The following is a 21,428-nucleotide window of genomic DNA, read 5'->3' on the forward strand; positions in this document are numbered from 1 at the left end:
TTTCTGAATCTATCTTAGCTTTTTTTCCCTAAGGAAACAGTTTTGACATTTGTGTATTTGTATTTTTCTAGAAATCCTTCCAACTTAATATGAATGAATAAGGTTAATCTTTGCAAAACATATCACATGCTTTATATATCATATATTTTTCTTTATTTCTAATCAAATAGTTACCCTTTTATGCATGCTCCCAAACTCTATTTCAGCAACAGGTAGAAAGACAGTAATAACTATTTTTGAATATTTTAATGCCCATTTATTTCAATGAAGGAATGAAACAAAAGAATTTTCTGACTGGAAATACTCAGCCAAGATGAAAAAGAAATCAAATAAAAACTAGGGCAGAATATGGATCAAATCTAATCACTTATAAAAATTTCTAAGGACAAAAAGAGCTTCCACAAAGAGTAAAATTGACAAAGTTAATGTTTTCTAGGTTTCAATTTTATTACATATAAGAGGAAAGGACAAATTAAACTAGTCCACTTTGTGAGATGAAAACATTTGTGCATAAATGAGCCCAGGAGAATGTTAGCAGAAAGCACTGGGGAGAAGAAGAGGTCAGAAATAAGTAGAGGGCGAGCAAGTGTCCTGAGCCTGACATGCTGAACTAGAACCCCTATGCCAGCTGAGCTAAAGGGAACTGAGGAATGAGGGTGTATCATAAATGCTAACTACCCAATGAATTTCTTTTTTTGCATTGGGCCAATCAGCTCCCAGCAGCAATAAGGGCAGGGCCAGGGATGGGCATAAAAGGAAGAGCAGAGCCAGCTGCTGCTCATACTTGCTTCTGAAACTACTGTGTTCACGAGCAACTAACACAAACAGACACCATGGTGCATCTGTCTGGTGAGGAAAAGGGCCTTGTCACCGGCATGTGGGGCAAGGTGAACGTGGATGAAATTGGTGGCGAGGCCCTGGGCAGGTAGGTGTCCAGGTTACAAGGCAGGGTTAGGAGAGTGAGGAGCTGGGCATGAGGAGGCCCTGGGCTCCCAGAGGCTCTGACTCTCTCTGCCGTCCATGACTCTTCAACTTCTAGGCTGCTGGTTGTCTACCCCTGGACCCAGCGGTTCTTTGACAGCTTCGGTGACCTGTCCTCTGCTTCTGCTATCATGGGCAATGCTAAGGTGAAGGCCCATGGCAAGAAGGTGGCCAACTCCATCACCGATGGCGTCAAAAACCTGGACAACCTCAAGGGCACCTATGCCAAGCTGAGTGAGCTGCACTGTGACAAGCTGCACGTGGATCCTGAGAACTTCAGGGTGAGCCTCAGAGATGTCCCCTTTCCTCTGTTTGCACTTTCCCTCTGGTTCCTTAACCAGCATGTTCTCTCTCCCATTCCTTTTATTTTTCCTCTGTGTCAAAGTGTAAATAACTTGATAAATTTCCTTTCAATGTTCCTTATTTCTTCTCTTTTTAAAATCAAGTTCTTTTTAATGATGAATCTTCCCCACCACTTTCTAATTTTCCCCTAGCTTCCTTCCCAATACCCACTTATATATGTGAGCTCTCATCTGCTACTTCTAATTGGGGAAACGCATTCCAATACTCAACACAGGGACTGAAAAGTCTCCGCAAAGAGCAGCACATAGAGGCTGTTAATAATTTATGATTAAAGAATCACTGGGACTTTATAATGTCAAGACTAAAAGGAAAGGAAAGGAAATAGGTGATGATAAAATACCAGAAGACAAAAAGAAGGCAGCAGTTATTGGTAAAAGACACCCATTGCACAACAATTAACCAATGAATTAATGTACGTGTGTGTGTATGTGTGCGCGCGCGTGTGTGTATATTTTCATTTTTGTTGGTGGGGATAATCTGAAGATCAGTTTGAGGGAGAGTGTGGGTAGAACAAAGAAGCCAAGGTTGATTTCTCTGTTAATCGTGTCTGTTTCTCCCTCCCAGCTCCTGGGCAACGTGCTGGTGTGTGTGCTGGCCCGCAACCTTGGCAAGGACTTCACCCCCCAGGCTCAGGCTGCTTTCCAGAAGGTGGTGCTTGGTGTGGCCACTGCCCTGGCTCACAAGTACCATTAAGACCCTGACCTCTTCCTGGGGAGCATTGGAAGACCCTAATTCCCTACATTCTATCCTCTGAACTTGGGGAATAATGCCCACCTTCAAGGGTATGTTTTCTGCCTAATAAAGAACTTTCAGCTCAGCCCTGCTTCAGCTCACTTATTTGTTGTCTGAGGACTTGGGGAATTCCCTGAGGGTGTAATAAGTTGGGGACTCTTGTGTGTTGTAGAAAGAAATCAAGAGAATTTAGAGGTGGAAGGGGACCATACTTGGCCACTGATAGGTGACACTTCACCTGTAAATCATAGGAATGATCAAGAAGGTCTGAAATAGAGAAAGAATATTGGCATTCAAGGGCTTATGGAGCCTCAGACCTAATATTTAACTCTTAGGGTAAGTTCATTTCCTTTTTTACCTTTACTCAGAAGAATGAGCTCAGTCAGTGCCGTAATGGTTGTTCAGGCACAGTTATATTTCTTTTCTTTCTGCTTCCCTTGCCTGCCCATTTTAGCACCCAGTGCTCTACTCCCTAAGGCTCTGGGCTCTATGGAATAACCTCCCTCCCTCACTTGTCAAAAACAACCCCCAAACAACCCTCATCCTAACCTATAGAGGCAAAATTCACTGCTCACATACGATTTGTGTCCTGTCTTGACCCTGACCTCAATGAACTCCCCAATATCTTGCTTAAGGATATTTATCCAAACCCTCCTCTTCCACCTCTCATCCTTCCATGGTGAAGAGACATTTCAGCCTTTGTGCTACCCTATGTTACTACTGTGCCTTGTTAAGCTCATGCACAGACAGTAAGTGAATATTTATGTGGTGGAATAATCACGAAGTTCCTTGTCTTAGACCTCTTGGAACTAGAGGGCAATCTGAACAGTTGTCTAATACCCACTTTCCTTTGGTGGTTATGTGCCAATATGTACTTAGGATCACTTGGGAAAGTAAAGCACTCTCATCAGCCATCTGCTTTGTGGTCATAGGTAGTAACATACCTACAAGCATAACTTTTGTGAAATGGAAAATTAGATTTCTAGTGGCTTTGTAGAGGTAGGATAGCCACTGAGCAGATTATGATTCAGCAGACCAGGTAAAGGAGATGCTTGGAGCCCTCAGTGGCTTTCTGAGGCTTTTATTGAGCTGTAACATGTAGAGTAGCGACCAGGTACACAGCAGGCAGGGGTGCGGGGATGGGGGTGGGGGCGTGGGGGGTGGGGGTGGTCAGGAGGCTGACAGGTCTCCAAGCCCCTCGCAAGTCTTTACTCTGTGCTTCTCTGGCTTCTTTCTCCCTTTCTCTCTCCTGCCTCTTCTCTCCTGCTTCTGCTTCTCTTGGTGACTACCTCAATACTCCTCCCATGGCCCACAGAGGTAAACAAGACAGCTTACAACAGTAACTGCAGGTGCCCCATCAGGCAGGGTAATCCTAATGGTGGGAGGGCAGAAAAGCCTGAAAACCATTCACCCTGCAGGCTTCTAGTTTGTATGCATTTAAATCCAGGTCATGCTCCTTTTAATAATTTTAGACTTACCTGACTTCCTGATACAGAGCCAGTTGTTTCCTTCTGTATATATGAGCTTTTTTAAAAAAACTCTTCCTGTACCAGAGCACAATGTTTTACAGTTTACTGTTTTCACTGCTATATTTTGAATTACCTGAGGACAGAGGCTTTTTTATAGCCTTTTATTCCCCATTCTCATTTCATTATACTTAGTAGGAACTGAGAACTCTCTAGTTAGATGTGGTGTGTAATAACCACAGCCTCATGTCCCAGAATCAGTGTCTTTGGGTACAATTTTAGGCAGATTACTTTTGACAGTGGACAACGAAATGTGATCCTGATCCTGAGCCTGATCCCGGTCTCCCCACAAAACAGCTGCATAATAGCAGCATGTCAGTGCCGTCCACTGCTCCACTGCCAGGAGTCAGAGGGATGGACCAAGCGTTTTTGTTCCATGGCCAGGAAAATGGCTCTTGAGACCCTCTGGCTGTGGTTAAAAAGAGGACTCCACAGACACTGACTCTAAGAGACAGACTCTGGGAGGTGTGGAGGTTAGGGGTCTCTATAGGCTGTAGGATTGGAGTTCGAAAATAAAGGAATTAAACTTTATTGCCTGAGAAAGCAAGAAGAGTGGACTTGGTGAAAGTCCATTATTGTTTCTGATTGTAAACCCCAGCCCGCGGCAGCTCGGGGGTCATGCAGGGCTGGTGACCATCTCCCAGGCGAGCATCTCGTGAAGGCCGTGTGCTCCCAGCTCCGGTGTGACCCGGTCTGGTCTCAAAGTCTGACTTCCTTTTTATCATAGCAGTTATTTTGGTTAGTTGTGGAAAGATAACTCAGAAATGGTAAAGCAACAACAACAAAAACCAATAATGAGTTAAGGAAATTTATGGCAACAGATAGCGCCTAGAGTCATCAGGTTTTTAAACTCTTGTTTACCAGTCCATAGAACAGTAACATTCTTGCAAAATTTTAGTCCTTGATTCCTATCCTGTCCCAGGACACTTCCTGCCTTACTTTCACTTTTTTGAGCACAGAAATTACTCATAAGTATCAGAAATTTGGAGACGCGCTCTTCAGAAGACTTGCAGGAAGGTAGGAGAGATTGTGGATTTCGTGTTTATGAAAGGGGAAAACAGACTACCCTTCTTCCTTTGAGATGATTGCAAACAAAATAAAAACACACAAAGGTTCACTGTACAAACTTTAATGCCTTCTCCCCTGGAACTGGTCAATGAATCTCGACAAGATGTGACTATTGAGAACTCAAGCGAACATCACTTGAATAGGGCTGGGTCAAGTATAATGATGACTATATTTAAGGTTTTGCTGTCCTCATTTTAGTACTGAGTAGATCAAGGTATGCAGAGAGACTTGGAAGTTCACAAAGCTCTAGGAGCGAGCTTACTAGCTTAGTATATGATTTTAATTTTGTTTGTTAACTTATCCATAGATTATTTCTATTTTCTTCCTATCTTGTTGCTTTATAAACTATATGTGATATGTTTGATTAAAGATGGAGTTTATGTGTGCAAGACAGAAGGTTGGAGAGAGAGAGAAAAGGGAAGCAGAGAGGTGGCAGAGAGAGGAGAGGCAAAGAGCATAAAATAATACTGTGAGGAGGTTCCATCATCATTTTAAAATAAAATAATTTAACTTAATGCCAAGGCAATTTAGCAAAAGTCTCAATTATCCATCTCTTGAGCCTCAGTGTCCTGGATTTGGTCTCATGAATTAATACCTTAAATATTTGCAAAGTGTACACAGACTGAACTTAAGAATCTGCCTCAAAAGTTACACAGGTTCAAATTTGACTTGGGAAAGCCTGCTTATTTGCATTCCATAAATCAAAACCATGACTCGGAGATAAACAAAAGGTCATATTCCTGCACCCAGGGTCCAGCTGCTCACTGTTTGAAAGTCAAAGTTCCAGAGACAAAAGTTGGTAGCAGGAAATCGGGCATAATCAGGAGCTGGCAAACTGAGGAAATGGCACACCCTTGTCCCAAAGTCCACCTCCCCAATTAAGAAAAGAAATGAGGGCAAACAAGTTTTGGGAGACCCAGATTGAGAAGAAAGGAGTCAAATTTTATCAGCCAACAATGAGCTAGTGGCAAAGAAATGCTGACTCGATTTAAATTCATTAGCTAGTCACGAGCGCTTCATATACAGATATGAAGAGGTTTTCTTTCTTTTTTTCCCTCTGATAAAAGAAGCTTTGAATTTCCGTTGGCACACTCCTGGGGTAGCCCCCACTTCTTTCCCCTGTGTTTTCAATTCCCGGCCAGCTTTGGTGCACAGTTCAAGATTGTTGATAAACCTCCAGCCTTTGCTGTGTCTATAAATACAAGCCTCAAAAAGAAAGTTGATAAGTGTTTTCTTCTTTTTTTTTCCTTTCTCCACTCTGTGCTCTTAGATCCTGAAACAAATTTAAACCTGTAGACTCAGTTTCAGTAATTCTGAATGAAAATTTGAGCCCAATGAAGGAAATATTAATGTTGATATCAGAAATTTAGACATTAATTTTCCTGTGATAATTAGAAATACTTCATCAAAGTTGTGCCTATATTTCTTTCTAGGGTTTTTTAGAGAAAAATATGATTTTTTTTTAAAAAAGTAGTAATCTAACCTATTGCTAAAGCATTCAGTATATATGTCCTTTGCTTTTGTGATTTCTGCTCTTTGTGGAGCATTTTAATTTAATTAAATTTTATTAACTGAATCAAATTGAAATGAATATTTGAAAGGAAGCTGAGATGAGATAACCAAGAGACTGCGCATTGGGAAAAGTAAAAAAATAACTGTGCCTGACTGAGGAAAACATAGAAGTGGTCCACTTAGGAAATTCAAAATTGAATATTATAACATGCACAAAAGTACTAGTTGAAGATAATTTATGAAACAAATGACAAAATCACAACCCCCTGGATAAAATGTCATGATTCTCTTGAAGAAATTTAATATCCATCCTCTTAATTATTGCCTTAATTATGTGTCTCTTGGGGACTATAGTGTGTGTGTGTGTGTTGTGTGTGTGTGTGTCTCAGTGGGGCTGGTATCAAAGTAAAACAAAAATAGGGCCTCCCTGGTGGCACAAGTTGTTAAACACAGCGCTATGAAGTTGTCTGCAGCCTCTGCAACAAAACTTTGATCCCCTGGCCTGCCCTCTCCTGACTCACCCGCTGCGCCCCTCAGCAGTGTATTTCAGTAGATCCCTCTGGTCTGTTCCCAACTCTGTCTCTGTTGAATCCTCTCACCCCCTACACCTCTGGCCTGTAACCCCCCACCCCAGTCCTTGTATACATAAATAAATCAATCTTTAAAAAAACAACAAAGTAAAACAAAAATACTATGGTATCCTTCAGAGGGTAGAAGTAAGCTAACCATACGAAGATAGCAGTGGGCCTAGGAAATTTTCTAGAACCTTTGAATGCTGAACTGCATTTGAGTCTAAGACTCTGAACATAAGTACATTTATCACTCTTCAATCTTTCTTATGTTTGTCTGTTAGTCTGAGCTTTTGATGTCATTACAACTTGCCTTGTCCCTGCAGGGTTTGGGGTAACAGAAGGAAGAGTCTGATTCATTCTTTAGTCATACCAAGTAGCCTTTCCTGTCTTGAGGATGGGAAGATGGATCTGCTGCAGTTGCTCATACAAAAGGGAGGCACATAGTCACTGAAGACAAACGGAGGCTTAAAGAAAGAAGAATTTAGAAGAATTTAGGTGAATCTAATAAAATGAAATTCAAAATCTAAAAAAGTTAAATTAATTTTTTAGCATTCAAAACATTTGAAAGACCTCTTTTTTTTTCTGGTCAGCTTATAGAATGTTTTCCTAGGGATAGACTAATAGTAAAATACATGCTTCAGGATTTTAAAGATGAATGAATTTAACAGACTATATTTAAATTCAATCTCATTTACCCCTGTCATCACTGTTGGGCACATGATTATGACCTGACCTCCAGATAGCCAGACGGGAGCCAAGCCTTTCTTACATTTCTGAGAACTGTTTGTTCACAAGTACTTGATGCAGCTTGAGACAGGCAAAGGTATGAGGAATCAACATCTAGTAAGGATGGAGAAAGTATTTGGGATAGTGGAAAATGGAAGTGACAATCGTGAATATATTTGAAATAACTAGAAATAAAGACAAATTTTTCTTCTTATAAACCTGTTTTTGTAGTTACTAGGATGACAGATTAAATATTTGTTGCCAGGGATAACAAAGGAGAGAAAAAGATGATACTAGACATTGGTGTGCCTGAGTCAGGAGACAATTTTAAGATAAGTAAAAAAAAATCTATGTGGTTCTTTCTTACTGAAAGGAAATGGAAATTTGGGAAGGGGGAAACATCTAAGAGATAGAGATGATGGAAACTAGGGAAAGTAACTAACAGCACCCTCAGGAAATTCTGGGGTGCTCTGCTGAGCTCAGAAATGATTGCTGCCCTTGCTCTTTACATTGTCTGTCTTAATGGCAAGGGAGAGAACTCCACACTCAGTTTTTCTTAGCCTAGGAAGTGAACAGAAGGTTCTGTTTTCCCAGACACTTTGCAGTCCAGGAAGAAGAAAGTTTTATGTCCTGGGTTAGTGTTTGAGAGCAAAGCCTCCATCAGTATTATTAATAATTTGGGATTTTAATTATTTTTTACTTATTAGTATTTCATACTACATTGAGGGGTCTTGACATAGCCCCCAGGACATACATAGAATAACTATTTCGAAGGCACTCATATTTGTTTTGATTCATATTTGTTTTACTTTTTAATCGTCATTCAATCTATTATATGATTTAATTAAAATATAATGAATTTTTTCTTACCAGGGGGATTTAATCCAAACCAAAGGGAGGAAGGATGACATACCTAACCTGAGGAAGAGCTTTCCTCCATGCTGTCCAGGTAATCACCTTGCAATTTTGAAGACACCATAGGAGATCCATCCACTCATCCTTACTTTGAACCAGAACAAGAAAATCACTATCATTTTCTGGACCTCAATTCTTTATTTCTGTGAAAAGAAAATTAAGGAGTCAGTCTCAAAGAGATTACTAAATTATGATTCTAAAATCCATACAAATAAATTAATATGAGGAAGATTTTACTAGAAAATTTTACGGCTAATAGGAGAAATAGAGAGAAAGGTCTGGGTCTGAGTTAAGTCAGACTCATAAGCTATTGAGAGAAATGCCAAGGAGAGCTTGGCTGTATCATTCAGACTTCACCCTGCAGAACCACACCCTGACATAAACCAATCTGCTCCCTGGAGTAGGGAGGCAGGGCCGGGGTTGGGCATAAAAAGAGGAGCAGAGCCAGCTGCTGCTCATACTTGCTTCTGAAACTACTGTGTTCACGAGCAACTAACACAAACAGACACCATGGTGCATCTGTCTGGTGAGGAAAAGGGCCTTGTCACCGGCATGTGGGGCAAGGTGAACGTGGATGAAATTGGTGGCGAGGCCCTGGGCAGGTAGGTGTCCAGGTTACAAGGCAGGGTTAGGAGAGTGAGGAGCTGGGCATGAGGAGGCCCTGGGCTCCCAGAGGCACTGACTCTCTCTGCCGTCCATGACTCTTCAACTTCTAGGCTGCTGGTTGTCTACCCCTGGACCCAGCGGTTCTTTGACAGCTTCGGTGACCTGTCCTCTGCTTCTGCTATCATGGGCAATGCTAAGGTGAAGGCCCATGGCAAGAAGGTGGCCAACTCCATCACCGATGGCGTCAAAAACCTGGACAACCTCAAGGGCACCTATGCCAAGCTGAGTGAGCTGCACTGTGACAAGCTGCACGTGGATCCTGAGAACTTCAGGGTGAGCCTCAGAGATGTCCCCTTTCCTCTGTTTGCACTTCCCCTCTGGTTCCTTAACCAGCGTGCTCGCTCCCATTCCTTTTATTTTTCCTCTGTGTCATCATTCATCACTTTTCAAAGTGTAAATAACAATAATTTTTCTTTCAATGTCCCTTATTGTTTTCCTTTCTCCCTTTAAAATCAAGTTCTTTTTAATGTTGACTCTTCCCCACCTCCTTCCATTTTCCCCCTAGTTTCCATTCCTTTACGCAGTACCCACTTAGATGTGAAAGTTCTCATCTGCTACTTCTATTTGGGGAAACACATTCTGATACTCAATGCAGAGACTGAAAACTCTCCTCAAAGAGAAGCAATAGAGGCTGTTAATAATTTATGATTAAAGAATCACTGGGACTTTATAATGTCAAGACTAAAAGGAAAGGAAAGGAAATATGGGATGATAAAATATCAGAAGTAGAAAAGAAGGCAGCAGTATTTGGTAAAAGACACCCATTGTCACAATTAACTAATGGATTAATGTATATATGTGTGTGTATATATATATATTTTTTTTTTTTTCATTTTTGTTGGTGGGGATAATCTGAAGATCAGTTTGAGGGAGAGTGTGGGTAGAACAAAGAAGCCAAGGTTGATTTCTCTGTTAATCATGTCTGTTTCTCCCTCCCAGCTCCTGGGCAACGTGCTGGTGTGTGTGCTGGCCCGCAACCTTGGCAAGGACTTCACCCCCCAGGCTCAGGCTGCTTTCCAGAAGGTGGTGCTTGGTGTGGCCACTGCCCTGGCTCACAAGTACCATTAAGACCCTGACCTCTTCCTGGGGAGCATTGGAAGACCCTAATTCCCTACATTCTATCCTCTGAACTTGGGGAATAATGCCCACCTTCAAGGGTATGTTTTCTGCCTAATAAAGAACTTTCAGCTCAACCCTGTTTCAGCTCACTTATTTGTTGTCTGAGGACTTGGGGAATTCCCTGAGGGTGTAATAAGTTGGGGACTCTTGTGTGTTGTAGAAAGAAATCAAGAGAATTTAGAGGTGGAAGGGGACCATACTTGGCCACTGATAGGTGACACTTCACCTGTAAATCATAGGAATGATCAAGAAGGTCTGAAATAGAGAAAGAATATTGGCATTCAAGGGTTTATGGAGCCTCAGACCTAATATTTAACTCTTAGGGTAAGTTCATTTCCTTTTTTACCTTTACTCAGAAGAATGAGCTCAGTCAGTGCCGTAATGGTTGTTCAGGCACAGTTATATTTCTTTTCTTCCTGCTTCCCTTGCCTGCCCATTTTAGCACCCAGTGCTCTACTCCCTAAGGCTCTGGGCTCTATGGAATAACCTCCCTCCCTCACTTGTCAAAAACAACCCCCAAACAACCCTCATCCTAACCTATAGAGGCAAAATTCACTGCTCACATATGATTTGTGTCCTGTCTTGACCCTGACCTCAATGAACTCCACATTATCTTGCCTAAAGAGTTTTTTCTACCCCTTCCCCTTCTACCCTTTTCCATTTTCCTTTCATCGTTCCATGGTGGAGAGACATTTTTCTGCCTTTGTGCTACCCTGTGTTACTACTGTGCCTTGTTAAGCTCATGCATAGGCAGTAAGTGAATATTCGTGTGGTGGAATAATCACGAAATTCCTTGTCTTAGACCTCCTGGAACTAGAGGGCAATCTGAACAGTTGTCTAATACCCACTTTCCTTTGGTGATTATGTGCCAATATGTACTTAGGATCACTTGGGAAAGTAAAGCACTCTCATCAGCCATCTGCTTTGTGGTCATAGGTAATAATGTACCTCTAAGCATAACTTTCACAATATGGCAAATTAGAGGACCTCTTGAGTCTTCTAATTTGCATGAATTTAAGTCTATGTCTTATTCCTTTTAATTACTTTTGGACTTACTTGACTTTTGATATAGAGCCCGTGCTTCCTTCATATAATGAGCTTTCTTAAAAACTCTGCCTGCACCAGGGCACAGGCAACATTTTACAGTTTACTATTTACTACTTAGTAGGCTCTGAGAACACTTTATGTTTGTATAGGATCTGTAGAACCACAGCCTTATATTTCAGAATCAGTGTTTCTTTGGGATGGTCAGACCAGAGAAAGTTAATAATGCACAAAGGAAACAGGTGAAAGAAGGAAAATATAAAGAAAAAAATGAAGAAACACTTCAATACTATCTTTCTCAATTGGGAAAGGCAATGTTAGAATAATGGATATTGGGGGCCTCCCTGGTGGCATTGTGTGGGTCAGCAATCAAAAAAAGATAAATTCATGGGCCTCCCTGGGGGCGCAAGGGGTTAAGACGCAACCTATGAAGCTGACCACAGCCACTGAAGCACGAGTTCAATCCCCTGCCAGGGAGCAAACCACATGGCGCAGCAGACCTCTCCTGACTCGCCCGCTGCTCCCCTCAGCAGTGTATTTCAGTCAGTCTGCCTGTTCTGTTCCCCTCTCTGTCTCTGGTGAATCCTCTCATCCCTCCCCCTGCCCCTGCACCTATGGTCTGTACCCCAGTTCTTGTATGCATAAATAAATATTTTTTAAAAAGATAAATTCATGCCATTTGCAGCAATATAATGGAAGTAGAAGGAATTGTACAGTAAAATAAGTCATAAGGAGAAAGATCAATACTGCATAGTGTCACTTATATGTGGAATAAGTCAGTCCTACACTGCGTATGCATCACACCTGCTTTTGACATTGATAGATCGGAAGTGTGGACTTTAGTTGACTGTGTACACACACACACACACACACACACACACACACACATGGACACACAGAAAGACCATGAATGATCTTTTATTCTTAGACATCTGCACATGCTGCCTTCCCTTTCCAGTCACACTGTGCTATTTTCCTCAATATACGGTTCCTGTCTTGTGTTAGATATTACTTCCTACCATACATTTTTTCTGACCCTTCATTCTCTGTGATAGTTTTCAATTGTGGCCTTTTCTTGTGTTTCCATGACCCAGGGAGACACATCATAAGAGTTACCATAGATCTCACACCAGACACTAGCATCACTCATCTTCAGGCTCTGACTTCTTGATATAACTTGTTTTTTAACCACAACTCTTACCATAGAGTCTCTACACCGGTGCTGGCTCACAATGTATTTTCAAAACAAAACAAAACAGTAAAAAAAAGAAAAACTGATAAAATGACTAGAAAGACTTAAATGAACAAATCATTTCTATAGCACTAGTGGTTTTCCTGGATATTTTGCACCATCACAGGACAATAGATCCTTCTGAATAATTACTATTTTTTTGTCTGAGAGAATGCCTACCTCATATCTGATTTGAAAGGCTATGGAAGTTAGAATGATCTGATTTCCCAAAATGTCAAACTCTGGTATATCCCAAATGTCAAACACTCTCATATCCCTCCTAAGAAAGTAAAAGGTTTCATCTGCTAATATTTCACAATTTAACTATTATCAATTAACACTGAAATTTGATTCATAGAAACAAAAGATGGCACTTTCTCGTCCAACCCACAAATACATGTTGAAAGCCACAGCGAGGCTAGTCTTCCAACACTACCCTATATCTTTCAGAATAAATGGATCCTGGACAGGGAAAGCAATGTGGCCGCATACAGCCCTAAAAGGAGGCCCGCCCATACGTACTCCACCATTTGTACTCCCAGTAATAACATATCTTAGCAATAACATGCTGATAAACCGTTATGAGTAACTCCCTGAAATTCTGTGGCTACATTCCCAGGCCTCCCTCATCTGGTTTAGGTAAGAGATTCACTCAGTAGGTTGATTTATGGTCCTCAACAAATTTGTCATCCTAAGATCTTGGCCGGCATTATTCTCTGCACAAGTATTACAGTAAAGAGCCCAATCTCTGAGGCAGCAATAAGACTAGCAGACAAATCTTTGGGAATTTGGGGTTACACTGATTATGTAAAAACATGGGCAGTCATTTGAGGTTTCCCCATTGTTAGTCACTCTGGACTCTGTTGTCTACAACATCTTCTGTGCTCTGGGGACACAATTACTTGTACAAAAGCCAGTCATCAGACTTTACTCAAAGCAAAATACTGCTCTCTTTTGGGGATGAAGCAGAACTACTTACTTCTCCTCATAGCCTCCTCTTGAAGCAGAGAGTATAACTAGAAATTAATTCTAGTACATTAATTTAAAATTTTATTATTAAATAACATCAGTAATGTACAGATGATCACAGTACTGTGTTTCCACGATTAAATGTGGATTATAGATAGATAAAATTCTATATTCATAAATTTTGTATAACTCTTTTTTGAGATCTGACTAATTTGATATGTCAGCTTTTTGTTTTTTAATTGCTTCAGAGCTCTTCTCCACTATGTGAGGATCAGAAAGTGAGAGAGTGATAAAGATGACAATTAAAGTTGGCCTCAATGAAACTGTGGATATGCCTTGGACACTTGGAGAACAATTAGATCTGGAGTCTACTTGTCTGGTGTCAGTATCCAATTTCTTAGAAAGTCCTTACAAGTTTTTTGTCTTAAAAGAAAATGACTAAATTATATTACCTTGGCCTATTCTGTATTTTTCAGGAGGCAATTCTAAATATCTGCAACAACTTATGTATTTATATTGAAATATTTAAATGCTTACTTTAGTATAATTTGACATAGGTTTAGTTACCACCACTCTGCACATTTCTGATTAGTTTTCACCTTTCATGCACTGTATGTCATTTTATTATATTTGCTTTGTATTGAGTTGTTTTGCATTTTTCTTCAATATAGGGTAAGAGTTGCAGTGGATACATTCCCTTGAGAAAGGTCATTTATATATTATCTAATCAAATGACACTAATCCTAATGAAAACTTTTCAAAGTTTTCACAATTTAACAGATATACCATGTAATATAATTTTTTTACCATGCTTCTAAATTATGGGTAATCATTTTTCAATCATGATGGAATTGTTATTTATAGAAATATTATATATAATACATAATAAATAATATAATAATATAATTCATAATAAAATTATTAAGACATAAAAATGTGTAATAAAGAGATCATTCACAAGATTAAAAATAATGTTATTCATGCAAACTAGGATTTTAAGCCTCTACTGGTTGGTGGTAAATATTTTGTTGCTCTTGCCAGCACAGGCAGACCCCTGAACACCTGATCTTTGGACTAGTCTTGTAGATGTTCTTATCATTTCAGCCGTTCCCAAGCTCTTAAGGGCTTGGCCTCACTTATACTTACCCAGCTCTAAAACAATTTTTTGCATCGTTGTAAAAAGGGAAATTTTAATGGACTGCTTCTGCCCCCTGCTGGTGTCCAAATGAGAACATTACAATAATTTAAACAGGTGACCATACATATTGTCCAAATTGTGTGGGTGTCATTGAATAATTACACTGATAAGCAAGCAAACCTCTACTATCCTGGCAAACAAAGATTTTAATTATAAAGATACTGACTTTGATGACTAGTTAAAAAAACTAAAACCTCATTGTCCTTCCTCAATCTCTTTTCCTTTAATATACTTTGGTTCCCTTAATTTTCCAGTAAGAAGGTGAGTGCTGCTCCTTTTTTAAAAATGCAAAACCTCCAGGAGAAACCATCTCATTCACTATTACTGATGGTTTCACCTTTGGATGAAAGCATTTGAAACGGAGGGAACATTTAGTGTCCCCTTCCATAGAGTTTCCACACCCTGTAATAAGATAGTCTCTCTCATCCAAAGAGCACAACATTCTAGGTTGCTGACTGGGCAATCTGAACACTTGCTTAGCACTGGTCATCCAGTCAAGATCAGCAGATGGTCAATATGCACATTTTTAGGGACTGATACTAATATTGATATAAAAGGTTTTCAAGAAGGCCTTGCAAAATACCAGAAAACTAGATATTTGGAAGACTTCATTTGAGAGAAGTTAATAAGAAAAAAATCTTCCTGCATAAATCTTTTTTAATTTTTTTTCCTGAGGTAATTCTAATTTACATTGTTGTTGACATTTTGAAAATATAGGATCTCTCTCCTCTTCCCTTGCATGTGCAGTTACCGTAGCACTTAGCCACCAAGAAACCCATAGTCCCCCATCTAGTAACAAATTTCTTTCATCTGCATGGAATTAGCTTTGTATCCATTAATGTAAAGGAATCTATCTATCGATCTATCTATCTATCTATCTATCTATCTATCTATCTATCTATCTATCTATCTATCTTCATAATCATCATCATCATCATCATCATCATCAATTATCTATCAATCAATCAATCAATCATCTATCTCTTCTTCACGCCATGTAGATCCCTCACTGAAGTGTCCATCAAAGGATAAGCAGGGTCTCCATAGCAGCTGATGACCTCTCTAGACCCCTCTGATGTACTATGTGACCAATGGAAAAAGGGAAGTTAAGGAGTCTTACAATTTCAAGATTAAGTAAGATGATAATATCTAGTTTTAGTTTTAGGCACCTTCTAAGAAGTATACAATTCTCCAATATGTGGTTATGACAACTTGTATTTGTAAATGCCTCCATAAATTGGCGCATTGATCGTAACAGAGTATCACTGTAATAGCATGAGACACTGAGTGATCAAGAGAGCTGGCAAGGGCAAAACCTGCACAAATTGTAGAGGGAAGAAAAGCAGGGGTGTTTTTCCCTGAGGATTATGCAGCAGAAATAAACTCTAGGGCATCTTTTTCCATAAGAGGAATAAATTCAATCCTCTGGGAATTGAAGATCTAGGGCCCAAAAGATGTGAAGCAAGAGGTATAAATAGATGTTCCAGATTTTCTACTTGTGTTTTCTACATATCCTTGCTTTTATTTTTTCTCCACTCAACCAGTGAAATATCTTCAGGATGTTAAAAAATATAGGTAAGCAAACTGAGTTATGCCTAGTAGAAAAGAAACCAGAAAAAAACCCAGAAAACTGCAGACATACTAATTATTTTTGGCATTGAAATCATCTTGCATTTTTTAACATTGATCTATAATGTGTGTCTTTAACTGGACTCCATCTGCATTTTAGTATCTGTTTGTGTTCTTTGAAGGGGATCTTTTGCAAAGGTCACAAATGTATTTAGATGCTTTTTAAGAATATGCTTATGCCAAAGTCATTTTTTTTATAGGAATATAGAAATGTTGTCCTTAGATGTATTGAATTTATATTACACTAGTTAAAAAACAAGGTTCACTCATTAAACAAGCTTAATAGTTTAAGATAATGTACTTTGTGAACATATATGTAAATATATGCATGTTTTTTCCTCATATAATGTACTGAATATTTATTGTATGTTGGATGCTGGGCTAGAGACAGGTTAAGATTGAAACTCAGAGATTTTTACCCCCTTCCAAATATAACAAAAACATTGTATGAGTGAGGGGGCAATAAATAATAAGTCTCCATTTCTAAGCCCAAGCATCTATCACTGTGCTGAGTTCCTAGTACCTTATAAAAATCAAATGACAAATTTGGGAGGAAAAATACCTGTTGATGTAATGTGCCCAGGATAAGAAAATGAACTGTGGTCTTTATGGACACCCTAAACCAGCTCAAAGTTCTGTTTTGTGGATTATAAACTCAAAGTCCAGAAAATTAAACTTGTTCAAGTAACAATTATTTTGGTAATTTTTCAAGCTCCCTAAACTCTTCTGTTTTATGAATAGAAATATATCTGATTTATACAGCAACCATCACAAAATGCTAATTTCAGAATTAGCATTTATTTATTTATTTATTTATTTATTTATTTATTTATTTATTTATGCGTACAAGAGCTGGGGTACAGGCCTGAGGTGTGGGGGGTGAGAGGATTCACCAGAGACAGAGTGGGGAACAAAACAGGCAGATTGACTAGAGTACACTGCTGAGGGGAGTAGCAGGCGAGCCAGGAGAGGTCTGCTGAGCCATGTGGGTAGCTCCCTGGCAGGGAATTGAACTCATGCTGCAGTAGCTATGGATTGCTTCATAGGTTGCGTCTTAAAGCTTGCGCCACCAGGGAGGCCCCCTAGCTTGTATTTGAATTGATAGTTATTTGTAAATATTTTACAAATGAAAACTGAACTTCAAATTGAGTAAAATTTTTAAAAAGATTTATTTATTTATGCATACAAGAACTGGGGTCTGGGGTATAGGCCAGAATTGCAGGGGGTGAGAGGATTCACCAGAGCCTGAGTGGGGAGCAGAACAGGCAGATTACTGAAATACACTGCTGAGGGGAGCAGTGGACAAGACAGGGCCACCAAGGAGGCCCTAAATTAAGTAAATTTTTAAAATGATACTGAGGCCAGATTATGACCTAGACTGTATTTGAATCCAACTCTGCATGGCCTTAAAATCACACAGCTTCTATTACCACATATTGCCTCTGTTCAAGTACTCATGACACAGTTAGAATATGTCATTAATGATATAGAAAAATGCTACAGGAACCTCAGGTTTATAAATTAGATATCTGCAGGTGATAATGTTATAGGTAAAACAAAACCAACTAAAAGAATAACAGATGGTGTCTCAAAAGATCACCAATACAGTTGAAAGAAAACCTACACATTTTTAAAAATTGTATTGATTTTATTGCTTATAATTTAAGGGTATAGGTTCACACCTCTTCTGATGGATAATACACTGCACAATTAATTTCAGTTACATGTTTAATAGTGAAACAATCAGTTTATGTAGTTATAATAGATACATAGACTTAAGCATCTCGATATTTTATTATATTATTTTTAAAGAATCACATGCCAACTTAAGACCTAAATGGGCTGACCGTTCTAAACTGTAACTCAAAAAACCTGCTCCAAACAGTTTACTCATATAAAATGAGAGTTCCGATACTCAGCACAACAAAGATAAAAGTAAATGAAGTAAAACTAAACTGTATAAATGGCAGGTTTACTGAACTGGAGTGGATTAAGGGATGAAGAGATAGTAATTGCATAAGTCAGTAAATAAGAACTTTATCTAGCTGTAGTGCCAGCAAGGCATAGGGCCGGTTCTCTATTGATTTGGGAGACAGGTAAAGGAGAGCCCTGGAGCCCTCAGTGGCTTTTTCAGGCTTTTAACGATCTTTCCATACCTTTTGGGGTGAGGCAACCAGGTCCAGAGCAGGCAGGGAGGTCAGGGGGCTGGCAGGCTTCCAGGCCCTGGCGAACTTCACTCTCTCTCGGCTCCCTGGCGCCCTCTCGTGGTCTCTCTGCTGATCTCTACTGCTTTCTGCCCCATGGTCTCCTGCCACTGCCCTCATAGGCTTGTCTCTAGGCTCAGGTGTGCCCACTCACGCATGTACTCGCCATACTCCAGGCATCCACCATCAGACCCAAGTGTAAGACCACGGGCGTCAGTCATTGATGCTAATGGCGGGAGGGCAGAAAAAACTGTCACTTCCATTTACCCCACACTACTCTTATTGGAGAATGGGAACTGAGGAAGCTTGGGAACCACCTGACATTCACTTATTTTGTGTCTGTGTCTCCATCCACACTTACATCTGTTTAGGTTCACACGCATATGCTGTGCATGCAGCCTGCCCTGATCTTGTATTTCCTAGCCTGTCTTTTCACCCAATACCTACTTTGTTTCTATCCACCTTCTTTGGAAATTATGGAAAACAGTCCTCAATAAATTTCCTCCCTCCCATTTAAGTTGTGTGGTCTGCTGTTCTATAATGTGAAGTCATTCTTTGCTGCTGTGGTGGCATTTGGAAATAGAAGGTATACTCTGACCCAAGTGAAACAGTATACTTTTTCCTACACCACATGCTGAACATATCCATTTAAGAATCCAACACATTGAACATATCCATTTAAGGGCCTCCCCGGTGGTGCAGTGGTTGAGCCCTGGGTTACGAAGCTGCCCGCAGCCTCTGCAGCACCGGTTCGATCCCCGGCCGCCAGGCGAGGGTCCCACATGGCGCGCAGACCTCTCCTGCCGCCCGCTGCTCCCCTCAGCAGTGTACTTCGTCCATCTGCCTGTTCTGCTCCCGGTTCTGGCTCTGGTGAATCCTCTCACCCTCCCGTGCTTCTGACTGTACCCAGTGCTTGTATAAATAAATAAATAAATCTTTAAAAAAAGAAAAGAAAAGAAACATATCCATTTAAGAATCCAATGTCATTGAAAATAGCTCAGCTTTTCAGTATTCATGCTACAAATTCAAGAAGTGCATTGATTAGAAGCCAGGAATCAATTTAATTCACCTGCATATTCCTAGTGCCTAGTAAAGATTTAGCATCAAATCAATGTTGAAAAGGATGCATCTACTATATTGCCTGAAATCTCATTTGTCAAAACTCAGTTCCCTCCCTCTTCTGTAAGCAACATCATTCAATTTCACAAGTATCTACTCTACTCAGGGATAGGCTCAGTGAAAAATTTCATGACTTTTTTTTTAATCTAACTTTATTGTTAGCAGCAGTAGTAAATGGTGGTTAAGATCAGAGCTTTCCAGTTTACCCTGATTTTGAATCAAGTGGGACTTTTAAGCAAGAGGCTTAAAAGTCAGTGGGATTATTCTTTTTTCATTTACAGGAATAATAAGAGTATCAATGTCATAGATTACTATAAAGGTTTTTTTTCAACAAGATATTGTAAAGATGTAATAAGTTATATATATATATATAAAGTACTATGGCATATAGTAAGCAATTTTTAAATGTAATCTGATTTTTTTAAGTTACAGATGCAATTCTTCCAAGGAAAGAATTGGAGCACAATTTTTTAGCTAATTAACCCATTTCATTGTCCTTTCATGGAGGACATAATGGAAACGAAATTCTGATCAAACATCATCCATCCTGAGGTCTATGGGAGTATTCCTGAATCTTTACTCAGTCCTGTGGTCTTTCATTAAAGGTCCCAGGTCATTAAAGGTCCTCGAAATATATGTGGCCATAGATGGCTTCTTCCTCGTACAATCACACTAATTACCAAGATATGTGGTACGTCCTTATTGGAATCCCAGGACTGGAAGATGTGCACATCTGGATTGCCATCCCCATCTGTTCTATGTACATTGTGGCCATTGTAGGAAATATCTTCTTGATCTTCCTGATCATGACTGAGCGCAGTCTCCATGAGCCCATGTACCTCTTCCTTTCCATGTTGGCCTTAGCAGACATCCTGCTCTCCACAGCTACAGCCCCGAAGATGCTGGCCATCTTCTGGTTCCATTCCATGAACATATCCTTTGGTAGCTGTGTATCCCAGATGTTCTTTATACATTTCATCTTTGTAGCAGAATCTGCTATTCTTCTGGCCATGGCATTTGATCGCTACGTGGCCATCTGCCACCCACTGAGATACACCACAATCTTAACCTCCTCGGTCATTGGAAAAATTGGCATAGCAGCTGTGGTCAGAAGCTTTCTAATCTGCTTTCCATTCATCTTTCTGGTATACCGGCTTATATATTGTGGGAAAAACATCATTCCCCATTCCTACTGTGAGCACATGGGCATTGCCAGGTTGGCTTGTGACAATATCAAAGTGAACATCATTTACGGCCTGACTGTGGCCCTACTGTCTACAGGACTGGATATAGTGTTCATCATTACATCCTATGCAATGATCCTTTGTACGGTTTTCCAGATACCGTCCTGGTCTGCCAGATCCAAGGCCCTTAACACATGTGGCTCCCACATCTGTGTCATACTTTTGTTCTATGCCCCAGCATTCTTTTCATTTTTTGCCCATCGCTTTGGGGGCAAAACTATCCCTCACCATATCCACATCCTAGTTGCCAACCTGTATGTGGTGGTCCCCCCGATGCTAAATCCTATCATTTATGGGGTAAAAACCAAACAGATTCAAGAGCGAGTGATTTTGTTTTTCTCCCCCATCAGCACCTGTTGTTAAAATGAAGAAAAATGCCAAACACTGGGTATTTCTAAATAAGACACATTTACACATAAGTTTGTCTTTCAGTGAAGAATAGAAATAAATAAAATTTATACAGAACTCTCAGATACACTTAAAAGGATGCAATCTTCCAAAGTTTCCAGCATGTTTTCCAAAATTAAAGATTTTGAAGGAAAATGTTTTAAACTGATGATGTACTCAATTATCCTGAGCATTCTATTATTTCCTGTCTAGGGTAGGGGAA

General features: G+C 39.9%; 3 protein-coding genes across 3 annotated transcripts; all 3 read left to right on the forward strand.

Moving 5' to 3' along the window:
- The first annotated feature begins 740 nt into the window (after positions 1-740).
- LOC119254650 (hemoglobin subunit beta) lies at positions 741-2,161 on the forward strand. The gene is made up of 3 exons (XM_037521751.1): positions 741-925; positions 1,040-1,262; positions 1,909-2,161. Exons 1-3 carry the CDS (start codon positions 834-836, stop codon positions 2,035-2,037), a joined length of 444 nt encoding a protein of 147 aa, XP_037377648.1. The 5' UTR covers positions 741-833; the 3' UTR covers positions 2,038-2,161.
- A 6,675-nt stretch (positions 2,162-8,836) lies between these two features.
- LOC119254651 (hemoglobin subunit beta) lies at positions 8,837-10,254 on the forward strand. Its single transcript, XM_037521752.2, has 3 exons — positions 8,837-8,997; positions 9,112-9,334; positions 10,001-10,254. The coding sequence occupies exons 1-3, from the start codon at positions 8,906-8,908 to the stop codon at positions 10,127-10,129; spliced, it is 444 nt and encodes a 147-aa protein (XP_037377649.1). The 5' UTR covers positions 8,837-8,905; the 3' UTR covers positions 10,130-10,254.
- Positions 10,255-20,221: 9,967 nt separating this feature from the next.
- On the forward strand, positions 20,222-21,181 carry LOC119254652 (olfactory receptor 52Z1P-like). The gene has a single exon (XM_037521753.1). It carries the CDS (start codon positions 20,222-20,224, stop codon positions 21,179-21,181), a length of 960 nt encoding a protein of 319 aa, XP_037377650.1.
- Positions 21,182-21,428: the final 247 nt, after the last annotated feature.

The sequence above is a fragment of the Talpa occidentalis genome, unplaced genomic scaffold (genome assembly GCF_014898055.3).
Source record: "Talpa occidentalis isolate TD23 unplaced genomic scaffold, MPIMG_talOcc4v2.1 talOcc4.3, whole genome shotgun sequence".
Taxonomy (NCBI): domain Eukaryota; kingdom Metazoa; phylum Chordata; class Mammalia; order Eulipotyphla; family Talpidae; genus Talpa; species Talpa occidentalis.

Bases quoted from the DNA above. Each gene is read 5' to 3' on its own strand.
- LOC119254650 (XM_037521751.1), top strand. From the start codon at position 834: ATGGTGCATCTGTCTGGTGAGGAAAAGGGCCTTGTCACCGGCATGTGG. The intron at 926-1,039 runs GTAGGTGTCCAG...TTCAACTTCTAG, and splicing joins GGTGGCGAGGCCCTGGGCAG to GCTGCTGGTTGTCTACCCCT. The intron at 1,263-1,908 runs GTGAGCCTCAGA...TCTCCCTCCCAG, and splicing joins TGGATCCTGAGAACTTCAGG to CTCCTGGGCAACGTGCTGGT.
- LOC119254651 (XM_037521752.2), top strand. From the start codon at position 8,906: ATGGTGCATCTGTCTGGTGAGGAAAAGGGCCTTGTCACCGGCATGTGG. The intron at 8,998-9,111 runs GTAGGTGTCCAG...TTCAACTTCTAG, and splicing joins GGTGGCGAGGCCCTGGGCAG to GCTGCTGGTTGTCTACCCCT. The intron at 9,335-10,000 runs GTGAGCCTCAGA...TCTCCCTCCCAG, and splicing joins TGGATCCTGAGAACTTCAGG to CTCCTGGGCAACGTGCTGGT.
- LOC119254652 (XM_037521753.1), top strand. From the start codon at position 20,222: ATGGCTTCTTCCTCGTACAATCACACTAATTACCAAGATATGTGGTAC.